The sequence below is a fragment of the Corvus hawaiiensis genome, chromosome 2 (assembly GCF_020740725.1).
Source record: "Corvus hawaiiensis isolate bCorHaw1 chromosome 2, bCorHaw1.pri.cur, whole genome shotgun sequence".
Taxonomy (NCBI): domain Eukaryota; kingdom Metazoa; phylum Chordata; class Aves; order Passeriformes; family Corvidae; genus Corvus; species Corvus hawaiiensis.
Genome location: NC_063214.1, coordinates 33,917,709 through 33,942,865, shown reverse-complemented (window position 1 = coordinate 33,942,865; position 25,157 = coordinate 33,917,709). Strand labels below are relative to the sequence as shown.

At 48.8% G+C, this 25,157-nt stretch overlaps 2 protein-coding genes across 2 annotated transcripts in view; both read right to left on the bottom strand.

Moving 5' to 3' along the window:
- Window positions 1–4,347: 4,347 nt before the first annotated feature.
- CAPN5 (calpain 5) overlaps window positions 4,348–25,157 on the bottom strand; it is a 53,026-nt gene continuing 32,216 nt past the window's right edge. Inside the window, exons 4-13 of the mRNA XM_048294728.1 lie at window positions 16,851–17,059; window positions 16,243–16,435; window positions 15,488–15,681; window positions 14,758–14,835; window positions 14,005–14,200; window positions 12,575–12,697; window positions 11,700–11,896; window positions 11,135–11,256; window positions 7,978–8,114; window positions 4,348–7,668 (exon numbers count right to left, since the gene is read on the bottom strand). Of these exons, the coding sequence (XP_048150685.1) occupies window positions 7,486–7,668; window positions 7,978–8,114; window positions 11,135–11,256; window positions 11,700–11,896; window positions 12,575–12,697; window positions 14,005–14,200; window positions 14,758–14,835; window positions 15,488–15,681; window positions 16,243–16,435; window positions 16,851–17,059 (1,632 nt within the window). The 3' untranslated portion in view covers window positions 4,348–7,485. The remainder of the gene's footprint in view (window positions 7,669–7,977; window positions 8,115–11,134; window positions 11,257–11,699; window positions 11,897–12,574; window positions 12,698–14,004; window positions 14,201–14,757; window positions 14,836–15,487; window positions 15,682–16,242; window positions 16,436–16,850; window positions 17,060–25,157) is intronic.
- LOC125321617 (olfactory marker protein) lies at window positions 20,686–23,861 on the bottom strand. Its single transcript, XM_048294729.1, has one exon. It carries the CDS (start codon window positions 22,171–22,173, stop codon window positions 21,694–21,696), a length of 480 nt encoding a protein of 159 aa, XP_048150686.1. The 5' UTR covers window positions 22,174–23,861; the 3' UTR covers window positions 20,686–21,693.

The window sequence follows — 25,157 nt, the reverse complement described above, 5'->3', positions numbered from 1 at the left end:
TGGGAATTGCCTATGCCATATCAAGTCTCAGTCCTTTCCCAGGGATGGTCCTAATAATTTAAATAGTCTGGAAGGCCCTGGGTACTGCTTACCAGCACTGGTGTGACCCAGGGGACACCCCCCAAAACCAGCCTGGGCACAATCTGTGCTATGCTGCAGCCAAGGAAATCTCCTGCTGCTCCCCGAAGAGCAGCAGCCACCTGAGAGCAGGTTGTGCTTTCTCCACCTAAATGGTGTATTTGGAGCTGCATGAAAGCAGGAAGAGGGTGAGATGGACTGGGAAGACACCTGGGGTCTTGTGGCACTGTCAGTGGATCCATGCACCAGGGACATGCCCCAAAGCCTCTCCCCATGTTTAAGCACTTCCAGAGGTATCCCTGAATGTGAAAGGGTTGTGGAGCAAAGGGGTGGAGGGCTGCACAACACAGCACAGGAGGGCAATGCCCTCCACCCTTCACTCCAGCTCAATGCTAGGTGACCCCAGACAAATTAAGCAGCAGCTAGAAATTACCGAGCCACTAATCCATGCTGAAGGAGCCGAGCTGGCTCGGGGCTGCTGGGCACTGAGGGCAGGTCTGCGGTCGTGTCGTCTCCCCCCTCCCATCGAGCGCAGCCTCTTCCCCAGGTTTGATCCGGCTCGCCGCCCGCAGCCCCGGCGGAGGCACCTCCATCCATCCCACCCATCGCACCTCACCGCGCCCCACCGCATCCCAGAGCGCTCCCACCGCAGCCCCGCTGCACCCCACCCGGAGCATCCCCAGTCCCCCGCCTGGCTCCCCGGGTGCCGCCTGCCCCCGCTCCGCCTTACCTTAGCGGGGCATGGCCAGGGACGGCGGCGGGGACGGGGCACGGGTGCCTGGCGCAGAGCCGTGCTGCCTCCAGCACCAAGCGAGGGCAGCGCCGGCCCCGGCTGAGCCTCTTAGCGGGGGAGGAGCCGGGCTACAGCCAGCCCCTGGTATGGGAGTGGGTGTGGTGTGGGGTGTGAGTGTGTGTGGGTGTGCGTGTGGTCCCTCCATCGCGGGAACCGCAAGCGCCGCGCTCCCGCAGCAGCCCCACTCTCCAAGGATGCGTCCTCCTGCATCCCTGGAGGCTGCCCCGGGTTATGTTATCATAAAATCGTAGAATGAACTGGGTTGGAAGGGACCTTACGGATCACCTAGTTCCAAACCCCTGCCATAGGCAGGAACACCTTCCACTAGACCAGGATGCTCAAAGCCCCATCCAGCCTGGCCTTGAACACTTCCAGGGATGGGCATCCACAGCTTCTCTGGGCAAACAACCTCTTCCAGTGCTACACCATGCTCACAGTAAAAAAATTTATTCCTAATATCTAATCTAAGTCTCCCTTCTTTGAGTTTAAAACCATACCCCCTTTTTCCTATCTGCTCATGTAAAATGTTTTCATGGCACCCATGAAGATCCCTGCTACAGGTTTATCTGCAGTTCCAAGTCCTTGTTGTACGGAGCCCTGATGGATTCTTGGGCTAAAGGGTGGCTGGAAGGGTACTCCTGCCCTGAGGTCTCTGGCCTGTGCAAGGGACTGTATTGAGGTCCTGTGGAGTGAGGCCAGGAGCTGACAGGCATCATGGTTTGAATGCACCAGCCTTGTGCACTTGTAAATGTGAAAACTGGGACAGGAAAACACTTGAGGACCAGGAAACTCAGAGCTGAGATTTTGCCTAGAAGCTTAACTCTGACCTGGTGACTCCCTGCCCAAATCTGGGCTAGTGTCTTTTTTCCTTCCTGCTGAGAAAGGTGGGGTTGGATTTTAATTGAGCTACGAAACATTACTGAGGTTTCTTACTTAGGTATAAAGCTTGTCATTTGAGCTACTGAAAGCTGCAAAATACACCTTTTCATTTGCAGTGTTATCGTAAAATTTGTTTCTAAGCTCCACTTAGGAATGAGGGAGCTGGAAATCCTCCTGTTGAATGCGTTTTTTTGGTGATGCTGCAAAAGTAAGGAGCAATAAGAGGGAGCCTCCTTGCTTCAAAGCTAACCAGGAGCTCTGCTCAAAGTGTAGAAGTCACAGGTCCCTTCCCCAGCCCTTAGAAATGCCCTGCTGCTGTCCAGTCCTCAGCCATGAACAGACTCAAGCTGACCTTGAGCTCAAGACAGATGATTTGTGACCACCATGCCCAGTTTCACTCAAGCCCTCCTCACTGTGTCAATATAGTTGGTGTGGATGTGAGGGCAGATCCTGGCTGTGTCTGGGCTTTGCTCTGGACTGCATCTGATGCGCTTGGAAGGGCTTGGGCAGCCTTTCCTTGGGCCCAACATGACCCATGCATGTGTGGAAAGGCAGTGAGGGAGGCTCTGCCAGGAACGCAGGTACTTCCTGACTGCACCACTGGGTTTGGAGGTGGGATTTGAAGACTGCAAGGAGCCTTCAGACAACTGCTCAGAACAGACTCCAGTGGCCAATCCCTTGGTATTAACCTGGGCTATTGGCCAAGGATGTGGCAGCACCTGAACAGTTCTGAGGGACAGGCAATGAACCTGTCCCATTGCTGAAGGCCCTTCTGCCTCTGCAGCCCTTCCTGCTGGAAATCCCTCATCCTTTTGAGGGGCAGGAGGCTCATATGGTATGAGCCTCATATTCATATGTATGCAGGCATTAAGGTGGGAAGATGGTGCCTATGGGGGATCTAGCTGCAAGAAGAAATACTTCAGCATCAACTTTCAGCCATAGGATGGATGTCTGTTCCTTCATGAAGATGCACTTTCAGGTCAAAGGCAGACCCTGAACTGCCAATTTACCATAGAATCATAGAACCATAGAACCACAGAATGGCCTGAGTTGGAAGGGACCTTACAGATCGCCTAGTTCCAAACCCCTGCCATGGGCAGGGACACCTTCCACTAGACCAGGTTGCTCAGAGCCCCACCCAACCTGGCCTTGAATGCTTCCAGGGATGGGACATCCCCAACTGCTCTGGGCAACCTGTGCCAGTGCCTCACCATGCTCACAGTAAAGCATTTCTTCCAGGTATCTCATCTAACCCCACCCTTTCACTTCAAAGCCATTCCCCACTTGTTCTATCAAAACATGCCCTTACAAAAAGTCCTTAAAAAAAGTCCCCTACAAAAACTGATATGAAACTATATGAAATTAATGCTGTGAGCAGAAATCCCTGGCAAATGACTCTGCTGTAGGGATGAGGAGATGCTGCAGGACCCGTGGTGAGCCTGGGGTGGATCCTGCCTGGAGCTGTACACTGCTCTACTACTTGCTGCTGGTCTCCAAACATGCACAGTCTCCGCACATCTCCACACTCACGTGCTGCCCTCCCACACAAATTCCAGCATCCCTATCTCTGTGCTGGTGTGCACCATCAGCACAGACACAGGCAGGGCTGCAAATCAACCTACACTTTTCAGCCCACTGCCCCACTATCAGCAAAATCAAGGTGTGGATGTTGGTGGGAAAGCACAACCTCCATGCCTCCATGATAGTCTGTGGCTTACCCAGGCTTGCATAGACCTTTTTTATAAAATGTGCACCAAGCAAGACTCAGTAAAGCTGCCTGGTCTACACCAGAGCTCCTGTGCTATGTTTGGCTGCATATGTGCCCAGCCGGGTCTGCTGCTCAGGACACCTTCCATGAGAGTATCAGGATGTTTGGAGAATTGAGGTGTTTGTGAGGCTTTTCCCCTAAGAAAGGTCCTTTTAAGGCTGGAGGGTCTGGGAAGATACCTTCACCCCACAATAGAAGGGCTTTTTCCAGATATCTGCTCCAGGCTCCTAAGGGTGGGCTGCAGAAGCACACAGCTCCTTCTTGCTGCAAAGCCTTTGAGCACAGGCAGCTGGTGGAGGGAAGCCGAGATGGAAGCGAGATCCCAGTGCCAGAGCTTTGGGTCTGTATGCTGCAGCAGCAAGACTGGAGATACCCATGGGCAGGGCCAGGCTTTTCAAACGCTCCGATGTGCATTGTGCAGGTTTGTTTTCTGAGGGAAAGCCATCCAAAACCCTCTTCCTCCTTCTACTTCACCCATAAACTCTCCCCCCCTCCTTTTGTTTTTTCAGCAATCTGCAGAGCTCTTTTCCAAGTCAGGTGAGGCTCAAAAACCCAAGTGCCCTGCACTGTGGTGACTCTGGGGTATAGGATGCAAAGGCTATTTATAGTCAGAGGAGGTTACCCATCCCCTCCGTGGATTTTCTCTGTGAATGTGAGTGTAACCTTGTGTGAAAGCCTCATGCAGATCACCTTGTCTCAGTCTCAAAGTCTGCAGAGAAAATAATTAGAATGGAGTTTGGTGAATCAAGCAAATTCAAAAGGCTCTGCAGAGCCACCTTGTGCCCATCAAAAGCATTCTGGAAGAACAAAGCAGTTCAAAGGCAAGGAGTCTGAATAAAATATACACAATTTATTTATTTATAGGAGGTTTACAGCTGTACAATGTTGGCTTTCTGTTTGGACCATTCTCTGACCTTGTGCAGCATGACACGTCAGTGCCTTTGGAGATGAAGACAAGTCACAGCCTGTTTTAACAGGCAGATGTCAAAAAGAAATTAATTCCACAGAGTGTAATGCCAGGCTGCCTGCAACCATTGAAATGATTAACAAAAGAAATGTGAAATACATCAGACACATGTCCTACCCCACTCATGAGGGACCGGAAAGTGTTTTTCAAACCTGCCCTCCTCTAAAAAAAAAAAAAAAAAAAAAAAAATCAATCCTGAATATTTCTGTTTACTTCATTCAAAGAGAAAAGGCATCAACAATAGGAATGGCATTTCAATAATTCCCTTCCCTCATGTGCTCTACAAATAAGACAAAAAGAAGAGTAAGAAAGGTAATTTTTGTCATTTCATTTGAAATGTAGGGAAAGAAGGCTTCTGCTCTAACTTTTCCAAAGTTTTCTCTTTTTTTTTTGTTTTAAAAAGGACAAATAATACTGATATTAAGACAATTTTGTCCTGATACAGAGAGATGATTTTTTTTTTTTTTTTAAGACGTTATTAAAAAGCTGCCTTTCCTCTCTTTATGGCTTGATTCTCTGTAGGGAGGAAGGAGGCTGCCCATGGGTACCAGGGCACCACAACTCCTTGGTGAGCTTTGGCACCACTCCTTGGGGATCACGGTGCCATTTGGCACATGGCAGGGCACTCCTGGACAAACGGCTCTCCTTTGCTGCAGCCACCCACAGCCTGATTTCCTGAGAAAACAAGGCTAATGCAGGCAGGACACCTCCATCTGCTGATGATGGTCCTGTCACGTTCCTGCGATGCCAAATAGTTCATCCCCCTGCCAGGTGAGGTATCTTCGGGCATCCCTCTCACATATCGCTCTGAACATAAGCCTGAGAGATCTTCTCCTAAGACCCAAATCATACCTTCTAACCCCACAGTCCTGCTTCCATTTATTTTCAGTGATCAGCCTCATAAACAAAACTAGGATAAAATCAAAATATCTCTGCATTGGTCTTCCCAAATTCAAGGATTTGCTTTGACCTTGGGATCAAAAAGTTGCTTTACCTAACTAGGAGCATTTAAGTCAATTCTGCAAGATGCTGAACCAAACTTGGTCCCAGTGATGGCACCTGGAGCTGGAGGGTGCTCAGTGCAAGCCAGGAGTAATTGAGATCTGGAAAGAGCATCATGGGGACCTCTGCTTGCCTTTAAGTCCTGGAAAACAAGACCTAAGGACATAAGCAAATGTGGTAAAAAAGACAACTCATAACCGCAGGACTGTGAAGATGAGGAAAGGGGAAAAGCAGCCTGCAAAAATCACTGCAGTTGCACCATCAGCTTCTGGTTGCACCAAGAACTGAGCTAGCAGGTACTGTGACTTTGGGGAACACTTCACCATGTTTCAGACTTAGCAGACCTTTAGGTACTTTTAAAAAAACCCCAGACAGACTTGCAGGACAAACATGGGTGTTCAGTAGGACAAGCAGAAACCATTTGCTATGGTAAAAGAAGGCTTTCCTGTTCACTTTTCTTGCAGGAAAAGGACTCTGCTCAGGTCAAAATTCACCAAGATTCAAAGATTTTGTATTAATTTCCACTTGCATGCAGGTGACTGCAAAATATTTGCTCGTTAGAAAATCTAACTGAAAAATCCCTTAACCTGCACCACTTTAAAGGCACACGAATAAAAAAACCCAAACAACAGGAGAAAAAAAAAGGGGTTGAAACTTGTCCTAGTCAGCTGCTGAAAGGCCAGACAACGGGTTGTTGTTTGGTTTATCTGGGATGATTTATAAGAAGCCAGATTCTGCCACCCAGTGGAATAAGGAAGATTAACCCAGTTTTCATGGATATCAGGAGCAGACTGTGGCCCTAGACACATCCCCAAGGATGCATTTGGGTTGTGCTTGTGAGACTGGCTCTAGGACTGTGCAACTCATACTCCATGACAGGAGACTGAAAATTAAAGGTGAGAGATGGACACTGGTATGAATGAAATATTCCCAGCATTTTCAGGCTGCACTGGGAGCAGTGCTCCTCTAGTACAAGCTAAAATCCCACTATTTTTAAAAAGAATTTGAGAAAGCGAGGCACTGAGAAATGATGCACTGTAGGCAGCAGTACAGATGGAGCCCATGGAGCAAAGCTCCCCATCCCTTGAACTTGACACTTCAGCCTTCAGAGGAACCAACCTTCTCTTACCTAAACACTGAACTGCCCCAGTAGACAACCCACCCCAGCTCCTGGGGTGAGATTTTGGGATGGAGATAGCATGGAGACATGGAGATAGCAGGCACCACGGGAGTTCAGGAGGCACACACGGGAGCCGGGTGCAGACTGATTCAGAAACTTGACCCCAGAGAACAGTTATCCCACCACAGCTGTTGTTATTTTTGTATACTTCAGAGTTGCATGGGGTTGAACAAGACTTGGGTGGAGACAGCTTGTCCCCAAAATGATGGAGCCTTTGGCCTTGTTGCCCCTGTGGATTTGGGATTTGGGCTGCCTTGGTGCGTTTTCCTTGCAGTTGCAGTATGCAAACCCATATCCAAAAAACATCCAGCAGGCCCCGATCGGTTTTTCCACTTCTCCTTTGCTGTGGTGCCTCCACAGATAAGCGATTACATGGTAATTTCAAGGGAGAAAACTCCATGCACACTACTCTTAACCCAAGCAGACACATTGAAGATGCACTGAAGCAGCTGGTGGGACCACGGTGGCCACACGTGTGCGTGGTGGCACGTGTGTGTGCCAGCCTGTGTAAACAAACAGCCCCAGGGCATCGTGCTCTGGCTGTCAGGACACACAGCATGCTCACAGAGGTCCCACAGTGCACGTGGCAGCCAGGGGGGCTGCAGAGGACGCCAGCAGAAGGATCATTGCGGTTCCCCAAAAAAGGCACCATTTTTTAACATTGAAAACACAAGATTGGTTCCTTGGAGTGGAATGCATGCATGGTTCATATACACTTTGCAGGTGGTAGGTAGGCTCTGTGTGTCTCTCTCTATATATATGTATGTGTGCATGTTTATATTCACATATGTGGCACCAGAAGAGTCATCCTTGAGTACTCAGACATTAGTGAGGATGTTACTGCTGAGCAGCATCACAGCAATGGTTCCAGGGAGATCGTTTGACCTCCTGTTCCCCTTGTCCTGGAGGTGCAGTGTGTGCACCGACTGCCGGTCGCTGGGATCCCCCGTGAGCACCACTTGGCCCAAGAACTCATCACTTATCAAGTTGTGGTTCCAGATCTGTGGAAACAAAACAGGGATGAGAGCAGCTCCTTCAGGGATGCAGCCAACCTTCATGAACTGGAGAGAAGGGGTTACTGGGGATGTGCCCTGAGCTGAAGCCAGGGAGGTGGTGAGGTGTGAGGGTGTCACTCTGGAAGTGAGACAGGTGAAAGACATGCCTTTACCAGATGTCACCATGGTGGTGAGAGGTTGAGCTGCATTAACTAATGAACAGATCTGCTGTGGACAGTGTGAGGAGAGGGCGGGGTGGGGGTCCAAGTGAGAGAGGGTCTCCATCCCTCAGCCCACTGCTTGCCTGGCAGGTACCTGAACAATGATGGGTTGTCCTGGCTTCTTGCGGTAGAAGAGCCCTTTCACATCGAATTCTGGTGACACTGTGTTCTTCTTCACTGGAGAGCGAACCTTTTGCCCTTCGCACTTGATGATTACATAAGGGTCAGCTCCTGAGGAGAGAAAAAGGAATTTTTGGTTTGTTGTAGCTTCTGTAACTCCTTAGAGTCCTTTTCCAGGGGTGTCATGCAGTACTCTGCCTCCATATCCCACCAGAGGAGATGGGTATCTGCCAAAGCGTTTGTCACACCCTGTATGATGTCCATGGAGCTCAGCTGTTTGGGTTTAATTCTATTGGGTGACATTGTCCCTGCACAGCAGGTGTTGATGGACTACTATGAAGCTGGGGAAGGGTCTCGATGGAGCACAAATCTGATAAGGAGCGGCTGAAGGAGCTGGGGGGGCTTAACCTGGAGGAAAGGAGGCTCGGGCGGACCTTATGACTCCTACAACTATCTGAATGGAGGATGTAACGAGGTGGGGGTTGGTCTCTTCTCCCAAGAAACAAGCAACAGGATGAGATGAAAAGGCCTTAAATTGCACCAGCGGAGGTTTAGACTGGATATTAGGAAAAACTAACTCATAGAAAGGCTTACCAAGCACCTGGAACAGGCTGCCCAGAGCAGTGGTACAGTCACCATCCCTGGAGGGGTTTAAAAGATGTGCAGATGTGGCAGTTGGGAACAGGATTTAGTGGTGGACTTGGCAGTGCTGGGTTAAGGGTTGGACTCGATGATCTTAGAGGGCTTTTCCAACTGAAACAATTCTATGATTCTATGAAAGGGCCACCTCTCTTGTCCCCATATTCTACAGAAACACTCCTTCATCACTCCAAATCCTCCTGACCATTGCAGTAAATGTTCCATGGAGGACACCATCCTACTCAGCCCTCTTTTCAGGATTTGCTCTCCTAGAGGCAGGCAGAATTAAAACCATGGAGAAGAGAAAGAGGCTCACACAAGGAAATACCAAACAGAGGATTAAGTTACCAAGTTTACATACTACCAGCCCACAGCTGGATGGTACCTGAGCTTCCAGGAGAAGGAAAGAGTCCTTCATTAGTGAATACTTTCATCTTGCCAAACAAAGTGCTTGTTTGGGGAATTTCAGTAGAGAAAGAGCTATTGCTATGGAAATTTAACTGCCAGAATGCTTTTTCTTACCATGAACTTTAGTTGCTATGATGGAAACACAGACCTGTTGGATGAGTTTTCTTGTCCAAGGGAAATGTGGAAATGAGGAGGAACAAACCAGCCCCTTCTGACAGCCAGGGATTTTGATTTCCAGACCACCTCTTTGCTCACTTTCTGTTGGCAAGGATCTGGCTCCCCTGGTGAAACACAGCTGCTGAATCTCACAGCTGTTTTTCCAAATTACCTTGTCTTTAGGGATGTCCCATTGAATCCTCAGATTCCATCAGCCAGAGCCAAATTCCTATCTGTAAATCACTATTTCCAAAGTGTTTTGAAAGGCCTGGTCTGGGATGTGTGAGAGATGCCATTGCACTGGAAAACACCAAACACACTGTTGGTGGTGGGAGCTGAACAGCTGGAAAACAGCTGGAAGAAAGCAATTCCCAAGGGGTTTTTGTGGAGAAAATGTTTTGTGACTCCAGAATCCACACGTCTTCTTGTCTGAAGGAAAGATAAACCTCCTTGTTTCTGTGAACAGTTCAGAGACCTTTGGCTTCCGATTTCCCTGCATTGCTACAGGTGCACTGACCTGTTGTGAATAATCCAAGAAAAAACCACCTGCCTAGGGTTAAATTCCCTCCCCAAACACCAGATAGGGCATAAGAACTCCCTTTGTGGCATGTGGGAAGTAAGCACATTTGACTAGTCCTTGCTTAGGAAAGATCCTGCTCTTTACTCTCAGGGATATAGTGATAGGCAGCCCTAATAAAAATTCTTGGGTGAAAAAAATTATAATTTTAATTGGGTTTTATTTAGATCTTCTAAGTTTTTAATTTTTATATTTTAAATTTCGCTTGAAAGTGTTTGTTTGGCTAAATCTTGCCACAACCACCACATGTCCTTGACTCAGGAAATGGGGGAGAAAGGCTAGGATCTGGTCTATTTCCATGGTGGAAAGATATTTGCTTCTGTAACTGCAACCTCTAGACCTTCCATCCCAACTTTAGCAATCTCCCAGTACAAGCTATCACTGCCACTGGATTTCTTGGTCCAGATGCTCCAGGCAGACAGAACATAGGGCTCTTGCCATAAGCCTCTGTGTGGCTGTAGGACAGGGGGAGGTATGGTCCTGCTGCCATCTTCCATGCAAGAAAAGTGATGGATGTCAGAATTGGTTTAGATCCACACCATCCCAAAGTGACCTAAATTTGACATACCCTCTACTGATAAGACATTTATCCAGCCTCCAGGGATGAATGCTACACATCAGGCTGTTTCTCTGTCTTTCCTACTGAAATGCCTTTAAATACAATTCCTGGCTTTTACGGCTGCTCATACTTGAGAGGAAAGCTTGGGTTGTTACAGGACCACTGCTAAGGGCTTTGGGGAAGTTTTGGGAGGGTCTCAGATAGCAGCCTAAATATAACAGCTCCCAGATCATGTCCACTGCAAGAAGTGAGTTTGGTTTTATGTATCCCTAGTGCTTTTAGCATGCATATTTGTAATTCCTTAAGTCTGATAATTTAGCTTAGACCCAATATTCCATTAAGCCAGGAGACCAAACATCCTGGAGGCCTTGCAGTTGGAGGCCGGAAACCCCTATGTTATCCTGAGAAACCAAGGTCTTCCCTAGAACATCCTGTAAGCCAAGACAGGCCCATCCAGGGGGGGATTCCTTGGGATGGGGGGTTTATTTGAGCCTCTCATTGGGGAATCTTTGATAGATATGCTAATTTGCAAGGTCTATAAACTGCGGACGTGATCTATCATCGGGGTGCATTTCAGCGTGCATTTCGGCGCATTCCACCTGGATGAAGTGGTGCACCTTAAGGTTCCTTAAATAAACACCAAGGTAAAAAACCCTTTTTCCCTTAAATCGTGTTTGATTCTTAATTTTAAGACCAGGGAAAGGAAACAATATAAATTCCAGCCACGTCCCAGTTCATAAATCACCTCCCAACTCCTCCGGGGCCGGACAACAGGTAGGGAAAGACCAGTACCTCCTTGGGAGTCCTGATTCTTGAGCCCAGCTGCAGCAAGGACATGGATCTGGGATACTACTTGTGGGTAGCCACATATCCCACTCCAGCAGGTGTGTGGTGGCTCATCCAATGTCAGCTCTCTGCAAGGAAAAACATGTGGCCTTTGAGAGGTGCCTAATCTTACCCCAAGGAGTTTGGTCTGGCACAATGAAGGACTGTATAGGCCATTCACTTAAGAGTTGGACTCAATGATCTTTGGATGATGCTTGTGGGTCCCTTCCAACTCAGAATATTCTGTGGTTTTATGACTATCCACTGTCCAGTGTCAGACTCTGCTCCCCACTCCAATCTCCTCAACCGGGTTTTGGGATGCCCTCCCATATCATGCTTAGAAGCAGAGTGGGAGCTTCTCTGCATGTCTGTGGAGAGACCTGTAAAGATGTCCTGTCTCTTGATCACCCTTAACAGAAAGCCAAAGAGCAGCTGCAGGCAAGGCTGTGACTATTAAGAAAAAACACAAATCAAAAGCACAGGGCTGTCTCCAAAGAGCCAATTCCTCCCCATCCCTGCTCATGCTCCTTACCGGCAATCTGAAGGCACGTCTGTGAAAATCCTGAGAAGGAACTCGCCTTCATGACCAGGGTCAAAAGTGGTGGGGATGATGACGTAGCGGCCTTCCTTCAGGTCTGTCCTCAGGAAGACGCTGCGGGAGTTGATGTAGATGGAGCTGGCCACCTTCTGCTGCAGGGTGTGCATCCGGTAGTTCCTATTCAACTCCACCTGGGCAGAGACCACAGTGGGATGGTCAGCGCATTGTCACTGGCTGAAAATGTACTGGTATCCACCATGGAGGGGGAAAGACTGCAAGGACTGAGTCCACAGTGCCAGGAGACCTGGAGTTAAGAGAACCAGCAAATTGGTCCCAGCTGTGCTGGGCGGAAAGCAAGTGTGGACGTGGCTTTCCCAATTCTTTTGGCTCAGGGACTCATCTCCTGCATCACAGCTTAACACTGGGGACCCAGCAAACAACATGTAAGGATTAGTCTAACAGATCTCAACATTTGGAGAGAAAAGACTAATCATTGCTTTTAGCAAGAACTGTGCAGAATCACAGAATGGTTTAGGTTGGAAGGGACCTTAAAGATCATCTGGTTTAATTCCCTGTCATGGGCAGGGACACCTCCCACTAGAACAGGTTACTCAAAGCCACATCCATCCTGACCTTGAACATTTCCAGGGATGGAGTATCCACAGCTGCTCGAGGCAACCTGTTTTCCATGCTGACCCCTTTGATATCCCTCTTCATCTCCAGAGGAGGGCAGGCTGTGCTGATGGCACCCCAGAAGTAACCCAGATAATGCTTAAATGAGCGATATGGTCATGCAGGACTGATGTACCACTCCACAACCAACAAATTTATAGTGGCATTCAGGCCAACATGCAGGAACCCCAGCCTACCTTATGGATATCAAAGCCTATGGCCAAATTCTCTCCTTTGCCCTCTCTGCGACTGGTCCTTTTGGGCTTCTGCTGGATGGAGATCAGCACTTCATCTTCTGCCTTCTTCACATCAAACACATACTAGAAGCAAAAAGAGGAAGGTAAGGGAGATTTTGATTAATACAGGATCCCTGGGCATGGGTGGGGGTGGATTTAACAGATTTAACATCAGTTTCTCTCCATCCACTTCCATGCAGGGACAGCCTGGCTCCAGTACCCACTCTGAGAGCCCATACCCTCTCTTCTTGGGACCTGGCATCAACTTGCCAAGACAGTGACCTTTTTGGCCCATCTTAGAGAAATACTGCGAAATCCAGTCTTTGAATTGCTCAGCAGAATCCAAGCAGTCTAGATGTAGTCCTATATCAGAGACTTTCACCCCCTGCAGTCTGCCAGAAGTCCTCCTATAAGGCATGGAAGGATGAACTGATGTTCAGAGACCTAACAAAAAGGCTAATACAGAGCTGGAAGCTGGAAACAACTCTCCCACATCCTTGATGACAACTCCTGCAATGGACCAGACCATCCTTCATCTGCTTGTTAGATGAAGGACACAAAAGGTCCTCACTTGTGATACTGAGAATCCCAGTTCAGAGCAGGACAAGACAATTGTAGAATCATTTATGTTAGAAAAGATGTCTAAGATCATCCAGTCCAACCCTTACCCAAGCAATGTCAAGTTCACCACTAAACCATGTCCCCGGGTGTCCCCCACATCACATGCCTTTTGAACACTTCCAGAAATGGTGATTTCACCATGGCCCTAGGCAGCCTCTTCTAACATCTTCACCCTTCCAGTGAAGAAGTTTTCCCTAATATTCAATCTAAACCTCCCCTGGCACAACTTGAGGTTGTTTTCTCTTGTCCTACCACTTGTCACCTGGGAGAAGAAACTGACTCCCACCTGGATACAATCTCCTTTCAGGAAGGTGTAGAGAGCCATAAGGTCCCCTTGAGCCTCCTTTTCTCCAGAAAAGTTTGCTCCAGGAAATGAACTTCAAGCTAGAAGGAAATGGCTCTATGGGCTACACCTGTCCTGGTAAATTTAACAGTGTCAAAGTTTGGGCAAAAAACATGGAATTTGGTCATTCAGACATCCAGATTATTGGAAATGACTCCTGGACTGGAACCAGCCAACACTGATACCCTGTGGCACAGCTTGTTCTTCCCTTGTGCCAAGGGTGCTTGGATGCAGTCTCCCTGATAAGAGGGATAAGGTTAATAGAGTTGGCCTCAATGCTGGTCATGCTGAGCCAGAGAATTACCATAAGCACAAAAAATCTATTAGAGGTTTGGTAGCCATTTCAGTCTTCTAGGTACCTGTAGGACAGTTAAACACTTGGAAGCACATGTGAAGGCTCCAGAAGGGCCTCTGCCCCCTTACTCACTTGGGGGTTCTGCAGAAAGGTGTCCTTGTGGTTGATGCAGCCTCCAGAGCGGTTCTTCAAGGGGTCACTGCTTCTGGTCCATGCCCCATGTAGCACTGCCTCTTCCCAGGTCTTGTGGATGCTCAGGTAGGAGGTGTTGATCAGACGGCACTTGATGATGTCCGTGAAGTATTTGCAGAAATCTTCAAAGGTCATCCTGAATCAGGACAGAACTGGGTTATGCTGCTTCATTCCCTGGAAAAGTACACTACAGGGATTTTCCTGATCACCTGTTAGAGAGTGTGGGTTGTCTCTGATGGCTGATGAATAACAAAAGTTATTCATAAAATATCTCCAGAAGAGATGGAGGTACTTTTGTCTATGCCTGCAGTAAATACTTCTTGAGTTTAAACAACAGATCTCTGTGTTTTGGAGCAGGAGAAGCAGCACAGTGTCCCTTTCCCCACCCAAGGGTAAATGTGATACTGAAATGTTCCTGGTGAGTCTGTGAAATTCAGCACATTTATGACAGGTTCTCAGTGCCTTGGCGAAATGGTCTGGCCCCTGTGTGATACAGAGCAGCTTGCAATCCCAGGGTCATGGCCATCCAAAGCTGACACCCATGGGCTCAAGGAGAGGGCTTCACTAGAGATCCTATGGCTTGGAAGCCTATTTTCTCTGGATAGCTGTATGCATGGAAATGATGTACATGCTCCATGGAGTGGGAGGATGCTGTGGGCATGGCCTGTGGTGACAAACTCAGGAGGGACTCACCAGAACTCTCCATCATCTTCCACTGTCATTCCCATCTTCTCTCTCTCACTTTTACTCACTTTCTGCCACTCCTCAGAGCTGAGGGAAGAGAACAGGATCATTACTCAAAGGTAAGGGACACAGAAGAATTTGAGGCTCAAGAACTGTATATAAAGCCAGTCCCCATGCTGCTGTGGTTAGGTCATCTGCCAAACAGGGGGAAAGTGCAGCATGGCTTGGAACTTCAACTTCCTTCCTGACCAGTGGAGGTGAATCCAGCCTGGCAAGGTTTTATTTGGCCAGTAGAATCACAGCCCTATCCGTGAAGACAACAAAATTGACTCTGGCCAAAGGCTCTGGTTGCACCAGCCCTTGGTTCCTCATCTCATCTACAGCCATCACAGCAGCCAGTGGTGGCAGAGGTTGATTCTGTTGGGTGCTTGTTTTGCTGCAAAAAGACTGGGAGCACAAAGGTGAGCTATAAACATCCTTCGCTAGTACAAATGAACATGGAATCATGGAATCACAGAATGGTTTGGGTTGGAAAGGACCTTAAATATCATCTCATTCCAACCCCCCTGCTATGAATAGGGGCACCTTCCACTAGACCAGGTTGCTCAGAGCCCCATCCAACTTCGTCTTGAATGCTTCCAGGGATAGGGCATCCAAGCTTCTCTGAGTAACCTGTGCCAGTTCCTCACCCTCACAAGGAAGAATTTCCCACTGAAACAAGCTGTCCATCCCAACTCACGTGTCACTCCAAGGGCCGTTCCACTCCCGCTCGCCCCATGGGTTGCGCATGCGGATCATGTCCAGCTTCTCCGACTTGAAGAAGGACAGAAGGCCATGGCCAAGACGGACCTTCCGCACGTCCGTCACCGCGTATGCGTGGCCCTTCACCAGTCCGCAGGCCAGGCGAGCCTCCATGTCAGCCGCTGACGTGGCCTGGCAGGAGGACACAGACAGTGCTCAGACCAGGGGGACATGACCACCTCTGCAGGGGCTGGGAAAGAAAGGAACTCAGATTTCCCTGCAGGTTTCTTCAAGCCAAAATGAAAAGCATCAATGGTCAGGGAAAAACCCAGTTGGCACAGGTCTCAGATGCCATTTTATGTGCTGAATCCCTCCTTTTCTTCATTTACTTCATGAGGTCTCTGAGCTCCCATACTGGCAACCAATAAAGCTCATCCTTATGGTTATAATGGGAGGTCTGGCAACCAGCATTTGTAGAGATGCCTGGATGCAGACACCAAAACGTCTTTCTCTGGAGTGGATCACCTCCTAGCATTTAAACGGTACTGGGATGAACCTGGGCTCTTGGACATAGCAACAAGAAATAAAGAGGGTTGGCTGGCATTCAGGATTAACTCCTTTTGCCATCAAGAAGTTGGAACCCTTGGCCACAATTTATCCAATCTAATTTAGAAGTTTATGACTGTGTAAGACAACTGCCTCCTAAAACGCCTATTCCCAGGGGACCATGACCATACTGGTAATGCTGCTTACTTTAATGGAGCAGCTGATGAGGCCTCCCCTGTTGTGCACCTTCAACACGCGCTCAAAGAGCAGGTTTCGCTTGGCTTCGTCAGCGATGTAGTCCCCTTCGGTCAGGTCGATAGGTTCAGAGACCCCACCAGTGAAATCCACCAGGGCATCAGCAGTGTTGCCTCCATCCAGGGCCTCGTAGCAGCCTGACAACCTGAAAGAGGGTGACAGGGATGGCAAAGAGGTCTGGGACAATTCTTAGGGCAGCCTTGGGAATGGAGATTTGCAGTTGAACTTCAAGTGGGAGAGGATAGCAAACTACGGTGAAAAGATAGGACCCACATTCCTTGCAGCACTCTTGCTGCCATAGGACCAAAGTAAAAGGAACTTGAAATCTCTAGAATAGGCGTTGCTTAAAGAAACATGAAGGGTATTTCGCTTTAAGGGTAAATTAAGGCTAGAGAAGGGTTTTTTCCCCTTATTTTTTGTCTGTTTGAGTTATGCACTACTACTTTCCTGTCCACAGGAAAGATGTTGGTTCCACTGCTGCAAGCCAGCTGATGAATGAACAGAGAGGAAAAACAGAGTGCTCAGGTCCCACTTTATCCTACAACTGCCTGGGTACCTACTTGGCATAAGCTTTCTCCACCAAGGCACACCAGAACTCATTCTTGGAGTTGGAGTGGCAGTAGATGAGCTGGTTGTGGAGTGTAGGAAGGCGGTCATCGATCACCACATCCAGCCACTGACCAAAACGCCAGAACTGGAAGTGGAAGATCCCCACATAGCTCTCGGGTTTCTCAGGGTTCCACTCCTGCTCCTTCCAGTCTGGGATGACCTGCGAAAGAAGAGGCACATATATCTAAATGATTCCCTTTTTTCCTGGGATTGACTCTCATCCTGGAACTAATGCAGACAATATCAAAGGCAAGGAAGAATATGAGGGGGATGGATTTGCTTACAGTCTGCTGGGGCCAGATTTTGGACCTGGTTCCACCAATGCAGACTAGATTAATGTGACTAGAATAGCTTAGACTTCACTGTCCCTCGGAAGGTGGAGTTAAAGACCTTTGTCCTCTTTCTTATAACCCTGCCCTGGACACCTGTTGCCATCTACTTCTGTAGACAGGCTATTGGAGCAGAAGAGTTCTTTGTCTAACCAGGGGTGGTTATTTTTATGAACGCATTTTTTGTTTTTTTAGTGTCAGTAGGGTACTAACAAAGGGCACCTTCTTTGATTCTCCTACTTGATTCTGGTGTGACTTGACTGGCCCAAGAGCAAGTGTTGTATTCATCTACCTACTGCCAATGAACAGGCAGCAGATACTCTGTATGAACTGTTAAATAAAAGTGGGAAAAGCAGGATTCCCTCAAGGTCTCCATTCTTCCCTGTCAAGAGCTACCATGCTCATCCAAGCAAGCACAGCAAGATGACTTGATGAAAGAAGGAAAAGAAGGCCTGAGTTGAAAGAAACCCTAGAGCAGCTGAGGAGTCTGAGGAGGCACAGGTTTGGTGTCACTGCCAGCAGGGCAGGCACAAGCAAAGGGTAACTGCCAAAGTCCATAGCCCTTCATGGCTGCAGGCACCACCAGCTCTGCTTTGGATGGAAAATTCAGCCAACAGCTGCAACAGAAATGAGCACAGCCAGGCACAGGCATTACATGTAGGGGGATCTGCATCTTGTTTAGAACCAGGACACAGAGGCACACAGCAAGGAACTACCCCACTGCAGTTTAGCTTTTGTTGAGGGTGGAGGCAATGTGGTTTTACTGCATGGCCAGGGCGGGCTGTGGGGCCATGTGTATTTACTGTAGTTGATGGCTGACAGATACTGACTTATTCAGCAGCAGGAATGTGACTGACTGTCCACACCCCTGCTGCTTCACTTACCCGCTCCCAAAGGATCATGAGCTCAGTGAGGAAAAACCCCAAGGTGTCCATGCAAGCATGTATTGTGTTCCAATACACCAAATAATCACTGTCCTGTGGAGAGCTGGGCATGTTGGGGTGGGATAGGAGAGGACACAGCTACATTGCATGGAAAGAGCCTCTTCAAGAAGTCACAGGACATGGTGAAACCATCTTTACTGTGCTTTGGGCCCTTGTCCAGCTGACAGAGCCCTTTTTTTTTTTTGTCTGCTGTCACAAAGCAGGAATTGTGCAGAGAGAATTCCCTCTGAAGAGCCCCCCGACTCCTTAGCTACCAGCAATGATCCAGCCCAGGGCTCTTATTGCTCCTACACTGAAATATTAATCATGCCATCAGCCCTGCAAGCTCACTGGAACTCTTTGAGTTGTCTGAATCAATAGAAGCAGAGCAGACAAAGCCATGAAAAAGAGCCACATTTGGAGGGTTTGGTGTTTTATAGGAGTGCTAACAATGTCCCAGAGTCCCCTCTGGAGACTGCCAGGAAAGGTCAGACAACCCTCCATCAGTGCCCATCGATTCCCTCCTGGCTGGAGCCCATCCTAATGAATTGTCATAGAGGACCATCATGATAATCAACTCGCTATTAATGAGGGCTTAGAAATGATCCCAGCATTGATTAGAGGCAGCTTGTCAGCCAGAGCTGGTAGTGACAGCTTCCAGCTGGCTGGGTCTGAGATTTGCTCTTACTGTCATTTGTGGCAGGACACCATCCTCCTCCATCCCTTCACTTGGGGACAGCTCTGGGAGCACCCTCCGCCACTGAAGGCAGCACAAGCAGTCAGCTTTCATCCAGAGCAGGGTCCAGGAGCAAGGATGGGTTGTATTTGTACACTGACCCAAGAGGAGTCTGATCTCCAGAGGTATTCCCTGCTGGAGAGTATGCCATGGACCACCCATCCTAGGATCCCAGCAAGTCCTGGACTCAGCTTGGTTGCATGACACTGGGGCAGTGGAAACCACGTCTTCTCCTTCACCCAACTGTGCTGCTTTTTCCTTAGGGGCTCACAAAATCTGGAGCTGCAACACCGTTTAGTGTGACAAATTTACAGTGAAAAGGTTCAGAGACAGGTAAATTGGGAGCTCAGAAACACCAGGTGCCCCTCCCTAAGCTGATTTAGGGCTTTTTTCAATTTTCTTAAGAGTGGCTAATTAAGAGAAAAGGCACCTGTGGCCCTGGAAAAAATGTCCCTGATTAAAACAAGAAATTGGTACACGCCAAGTTCTCAAGCTTTCTGCTGGGAACTGGCCAACTCAGGATAAGGAGAGAGGCACCCAGCTGTACCAATCTGCTGAACTGTGGCACAAACTCAGATGAAATTCCCCTGGGAGATGGGACAGGGTGGTGTATCTGAAAGTCTTTATGGGATGCTGAAACTGTGTAGGGATAGTTTCAGTGACTGGTAAAAAGAGGCTCATCTTCCTTGCAGCAGAGAGAGATCACACTGCCCCCTTCACCTCTCTCCCCAGCTCTGAAGAAAACAAGGATCCACCTGAGAATCATTTCCCCTTCTATGCCCAGCTTCAAACCCCTCTCCAAACCACAAAAAAACTCCATGAAGCCTTTCATACCAGGAGAGAAGAAGGTAAATGTTCATCTTACATTTTACAGGAAGTTAAAAGGGGCTCAAAAATACCAGCATTGAGTTGAAATTTGGTGCTTTATTGCATGCAGGATTAGGGTAGCTTCCAAAGGGAGCATGAATAAGACACAAACAGCCTCAGTCCTTAAGGGGAACCCATTGTCTAGGATTTTATTTACTGTGGTACACCAATACCCAGCAAGATATCTGCAGCAAGAACTCTACCCCAGCAATGTAGCAATGGCATATTGTGAGACTTGGCATGCAAAACCCCCTTTGGATGTTGCCAGTGGCTCCTGTTACTTCATCTGAAGTGGTTTCTAGTCAGGAACTCTGCTCTGGGATATACAAGGAGGGAATGTCTGCTAGGACCCTAGAGGTGTGTTTGGCCAAGCAGGGATACATCCATTTTTCTCTCTACTCACCGAGTCCAGCATTTCTTGGGGTCTAAACAAAGACATCACCTTCTCCGGCAATGGCCACGGCATGGCTGTAGGATTTGGTGGTTGCTGAGCTTTGGCTGTGGGCAAGACTCAGAGCTCCCACCATCTCTCCAGCCAGTAGCTGATCTTCTTGCTTTCTTTCTCCTCTCTGCCTGGCATGACTTGTGCATATCATTTTATACACTATTGTTGGGCTGGGGAAGGCATAGGGCCTGCATGTCTGGAGGCTTTGGAGAAGAGGCTGGACTCTTTTTGGGGCTGGTCTGCATGAGTCAGCAGGCCACAGGTACAAAGTCACCTTGCCCTGGCTTTTCCATCACTGGTCTCTCCTCACACATCTTGGGAAGATGTCAGGCCGCAACTTGAGGAGTACCCACACACATTTGAGTGAAATCTGAGCAAAGGACCAACTGTAAGAATACTTAACTCTTTTAAGGGACTTTTCTATCTGTCTGTCTCAAGAAGCTTCATTGCAGTACTCTCCATATTTTGGTGGAGGAAAAGGAAACATCCAAAGTTAGTAGTTTATTCGCAGTCATGGGGCAAGCTGGGCACAAAACACTCTCCCATTCCAATATTTATAAATGTACCACTCCCCTCCGCTTCCATGGTCACCCAGACACCCTTCCCCATGTTGTAGAGGGCAGGAGACACTGCTTTTCAGGGACAGAAGCAGAAGCAGGTTCCTGCTCTGCGGTTTGCAAAGTGCTCTGCATCCTCATGGCTCTCTGTAGATACTGCAGAGCAAATATTTTCACGGGTGCTTTAAGGACAGAACAAAGCACAAATTAACTCTGCACACACACACATCTGCTCCAACCCTTCTTGGACCAACACACTCCACCCTCCCCTGAGCAAGAAATGGAGGCAGTGGTCAGAAAAGGCTGGTCCAACCTCCCCATTAGTTCAGTGGGTTTGCAATCTGCAGAATACAGTGAGTCCAAATGTACTTCAGCTTCAGAGCAAGGTGGATTCTCCATGGGACTGGTCTTCAGAGACTTCAAGCAGCCACAGCAGCAGCACTAGTCACCAAAGCCTGCAAGCAGTCAGCACCTTGCAAGGAGAGGAACTCCATCACAAACAAGTCCTCCCTTTTTAATGGCTAGAATGGAAACTGAAAAGCAGGGCTCTCTCCAGGGGTCCCTGCTGTTTTCCAGTACGGCAATTACTTATTTTTCCAGCAGGTTTTTGCTGTGCAGTTGCTACAGTGAGAGGACTTAGGGCAACCTCATCTTTCCAAGCCAGCAAGACCCTGCGTGAATCCCTGATGAATTCACAAGCACACAGTCTTATACTCCAGGCAAAAGCAGCAGCAAGCTCATGGTTCCCTTCTCCCCATCATTCAGAAAGAGGACAGAACGTTTGGGGAATATTTCACAGGGCTGAGGGGCACCAGAAGCACTGAGCTGTTCTCTGCTTTACCAGTGCTGTCTCTCATAAAGAAAAGAAAAAGACAGATGTAGAAACTGAACAAAGAACTGAACTGAAAGAAGCATAGAAAAGCTGAGCAAGAGGGGATCAGGCTTTAAAAACAACGGAGCCTTTCAGCTGTGCTGGTTCAAGGCCGCCAGTGAAAGTGAGGAGGAAATACATCACCTTGCGGATCTGGGCTAATTCCGCTATCCGCTCCCCAAATTCCTGGGCATCTGCCTCATTGCACTCCACCTCCTTGGCCCCTAGCTTCTTCCAGAAGATGCCCACCGGCTCCAGCAGCTGCCGGTTCATGAGGTGGGTGAGATCAGGAGTCCAGTGCTGGGAGGTGCCAGTGACCGTGACCTTCCCAGGTCTCTCCAGCTGCATGTCCCAGCGGAGGAAGCGCAGTCTGTGCTGCTGGATGAAATCCACTCGGTAGATGTGCTCATTGGGACGCAGCAGCTTCTCACCATCCTGGGGCCTCGCGTTTTTTTGCTGCAGGCTCTGGAATCGCAGCCGCATGCGCCGGGTGAGCTGCTCGTCGCGGGTGAAGGGCAGCTCAAGCATCCCTGCCTCAGCTGCCATCACCTTGGCTGCTCCTCTGCTCCCTCCTCAGCAGTGTGTGGCTCTCAAACAGCACACGCAGGGGGAAAGATCAGACAGGCCCCTGGAGCTGGTGTCCCTTCACAGTCCCAGCAGTGCTAGGCAACCTAGGCCAGTGACGCAAAACACCTCTGGGACTTCCCCTGAGTGCCCTCCCAACTCGTTTGCAGATTCAGAACTGTTGGTGCTGCTGTGCACAATAATCTATAGGGAAGGGATGTCTGATGTCAGCCTCCCTGACAACCTCCCTGACAACCATGGCTCATTATCCCAAAACAAAGCCAGGGATGCCACCTTGGCAGGGATGAGGGGCAATGGCTTTCTCCAAGTGTACGTTCATGGGATAATTCAGACTGGAATGAGACTCTGGAGAAGTCTGATCCAACCTACTGCTCAGAGCAGGACTTATTTCAGGGTTAAATCATGTTTCTTGGAGCTTCAGCAAGTCCATCTCTGAGTATCTCCATGGACAGAGGTTCCACAGCCTCTCTGGGCCCTGTTCCAGTGTCTGACTGTGCTCATGCTGAAGATAAGCTGCAGCTCGTGCTGCTGTCCTTTGTCCTCTGACTGCATCCCTGCAAGACCCTGGCTCCATCTTGTCCACACTCCCCTATCCAGGCTGGATGGGGCTCTGAGCAACAAGGTCCACTGGAAGGTGTGTCTGCCCTTGGCAGGAGTGTTGGAACTAGATGACCTTTGAAGGCCCCTTTCAACCCAAACCATTCTATGATTCTATGGTTAAGTAGCTGCACGGAGCAATAAGCTCCCCTTTCACCTTCTCTCCTCCTGGATGCACAAACCCACTTTCCTCCAGACCATTTTGGTGGCCTCCATCAGGCTGTGCCATCCAGGAAAGCACATGAGGGTCCCAAGGGATGGATTGACTATAAGTCAATGAATAGCAAACCACTGTGACCATCATGTCCTTTTCTGGGTAGCATAGCTGGCAGGAGTCAGACACCACACTGCTCCTGCAGCAGCAAGTCAGCACCAGCATCCTGGCATGGTTTTGCCCCCCATTTTAATGTCTCAATTTCTTTTAATAAAAGCTAGACACATCTGAAGGGTCATAGAAAGGGTGTTACAGAGCCAGATCACACCTAGAGCCATGTAGGGTCAGCCAAGGCTCAGGAGTTTAGAAAACAGCTCTCAACTAAATTCCAGTACCCCACTCCCACTCAGTGACTCACAGGCATAATGGGAAGTAGGGAGGGACATGGAGAAAGCAAGGTGGAAGAAAATGTTTGAATAAAATAACCTCCTGGGATACACAGGGATGTGCTGGCCTGCCTTATTTTCTTGAAGGTATTCCCCCTCCCCACACTTGAGAGAGACAGTTTCACTGTGTGAAATGGAGCAAGGGACATACAGAGCCTATGTAACATCCTGGTGTACACCAGGAAAACATTTTCTAGTAGCAGGGGAAAACCTGGGACAAGATTCCTGGACTGATATTTCAGAGATACTAAAGCCTGCATCAGCATCTTTCAGCTCTTGCCAGACCCCAAACAGAGACATTTTGGAGTCCAGCAATGTTATCACAATTGCATGTGTAACCACACTGAGGACCAAGTGGCCCATTATTTCTGTCTCTGAGATCTTCAGCAAATAAGAAATTCTTTACTGTGAGGGTGGTGAGGCACTGGCACAGGTTGCTCAGAGAATTTGTGGCTGCCCCATCCCCGGAAGTTCAAGGTCAGGTTGGATGGGGCTTTGAGCAACCTGGTCTAGTGGAAGGTGTCCCTGCCCATGGCAGGGGGGCTGGAACTAAATGGTCATTAAGGTCCCTTCCAACCTATACAATTCTATAAATCAAATCTTTCTGAAAGAAAAGAGGGGGGAGGTAAAAAAAAGCCTCTGAGAGTTAAAGCAATGGAAACTGAGAAGTCACAAACACCAACAGCCAAATTGCCAAGGGACGAAAAGCAATGCTTGACAAACTGAAATAATGAAGTGTCCAAAGGGATGCAGCCTCTGGTTGGCATTTCCCAGGGCAGAGCTGGAAGTGAATGGTGAGGAAGGAAGACAACTTGCCCACTCACCCTTGGGGGATGTTGATGGTGAGGAACAAGCTAAACAACCCCGTGCATCACCCTTGTAATGAGAGCCACAGCAGTCACCACCACCACCACAGCAGGAAGCCTTATTGCTTATCTAGAAGGCAACAACAGCTATCCTGTTCCTGTATAAAGAAAAACCTTGATTTTAATAAAAAATGGGGATGCTGCAAGAAATCCCTGAGCTTGCTGTTTATGCTCACCACAGGAAGCAGAGACTGGAAGAACCACAGCACACAGAGCAGATGTAAAGGTGTGGGGTGGAGGAAACCATCTCAGACCTGTGGCTATGGGAGGCTGTGGGTGAAGTAGGTGGTGCTGTCTGCACAGACTGGCTGCCTTTTACAGTAAAATCTGGGAGAAGTTGCTTGCAACTTGCTGGTCCCTTGCCCTATGATGATGCACACCTGTACCAGAGTCTGTACCTGCCTTGGCTTTCACAGGGCTGACATCTTGCACAGCTGAGGACATGGTGGAGATGGGCACAGACTGTCCAGGGATGTGGCACTGAGCACCTCCTTCCCCCTGAACCTCTCTGCTTGCTCCCCAGGTCTGCAGCCCCTTGCTCTGGTGCAGCTCCTTGGTGGCTTTCTGGCCTACTCTTGAAGGAACACTGCCATATGGTGCCATCCAGCCATGGGACATGCCAGGGTTGGATGCTTTGGGCAAGCAGTGAACTTGGGAGAGATGCTAACGCCCTGAAATCAGCCTATCAGCCCCAGCATGAGGTGTCAGTGCCAAGGTGGGAACACAGTAAACAGCCAAAGAGAGAGAACACCATGGGAACTAGGGAAACGGGGCCAAATGCTGCAGCTGAGCATCCTGAGTTTTGTACTTCTTGTTCATTTTTAGGTTATGTTGGAATTCAAAGGGTCAGATTTGGGACCTGAAAAACAGGATGGGATTTGA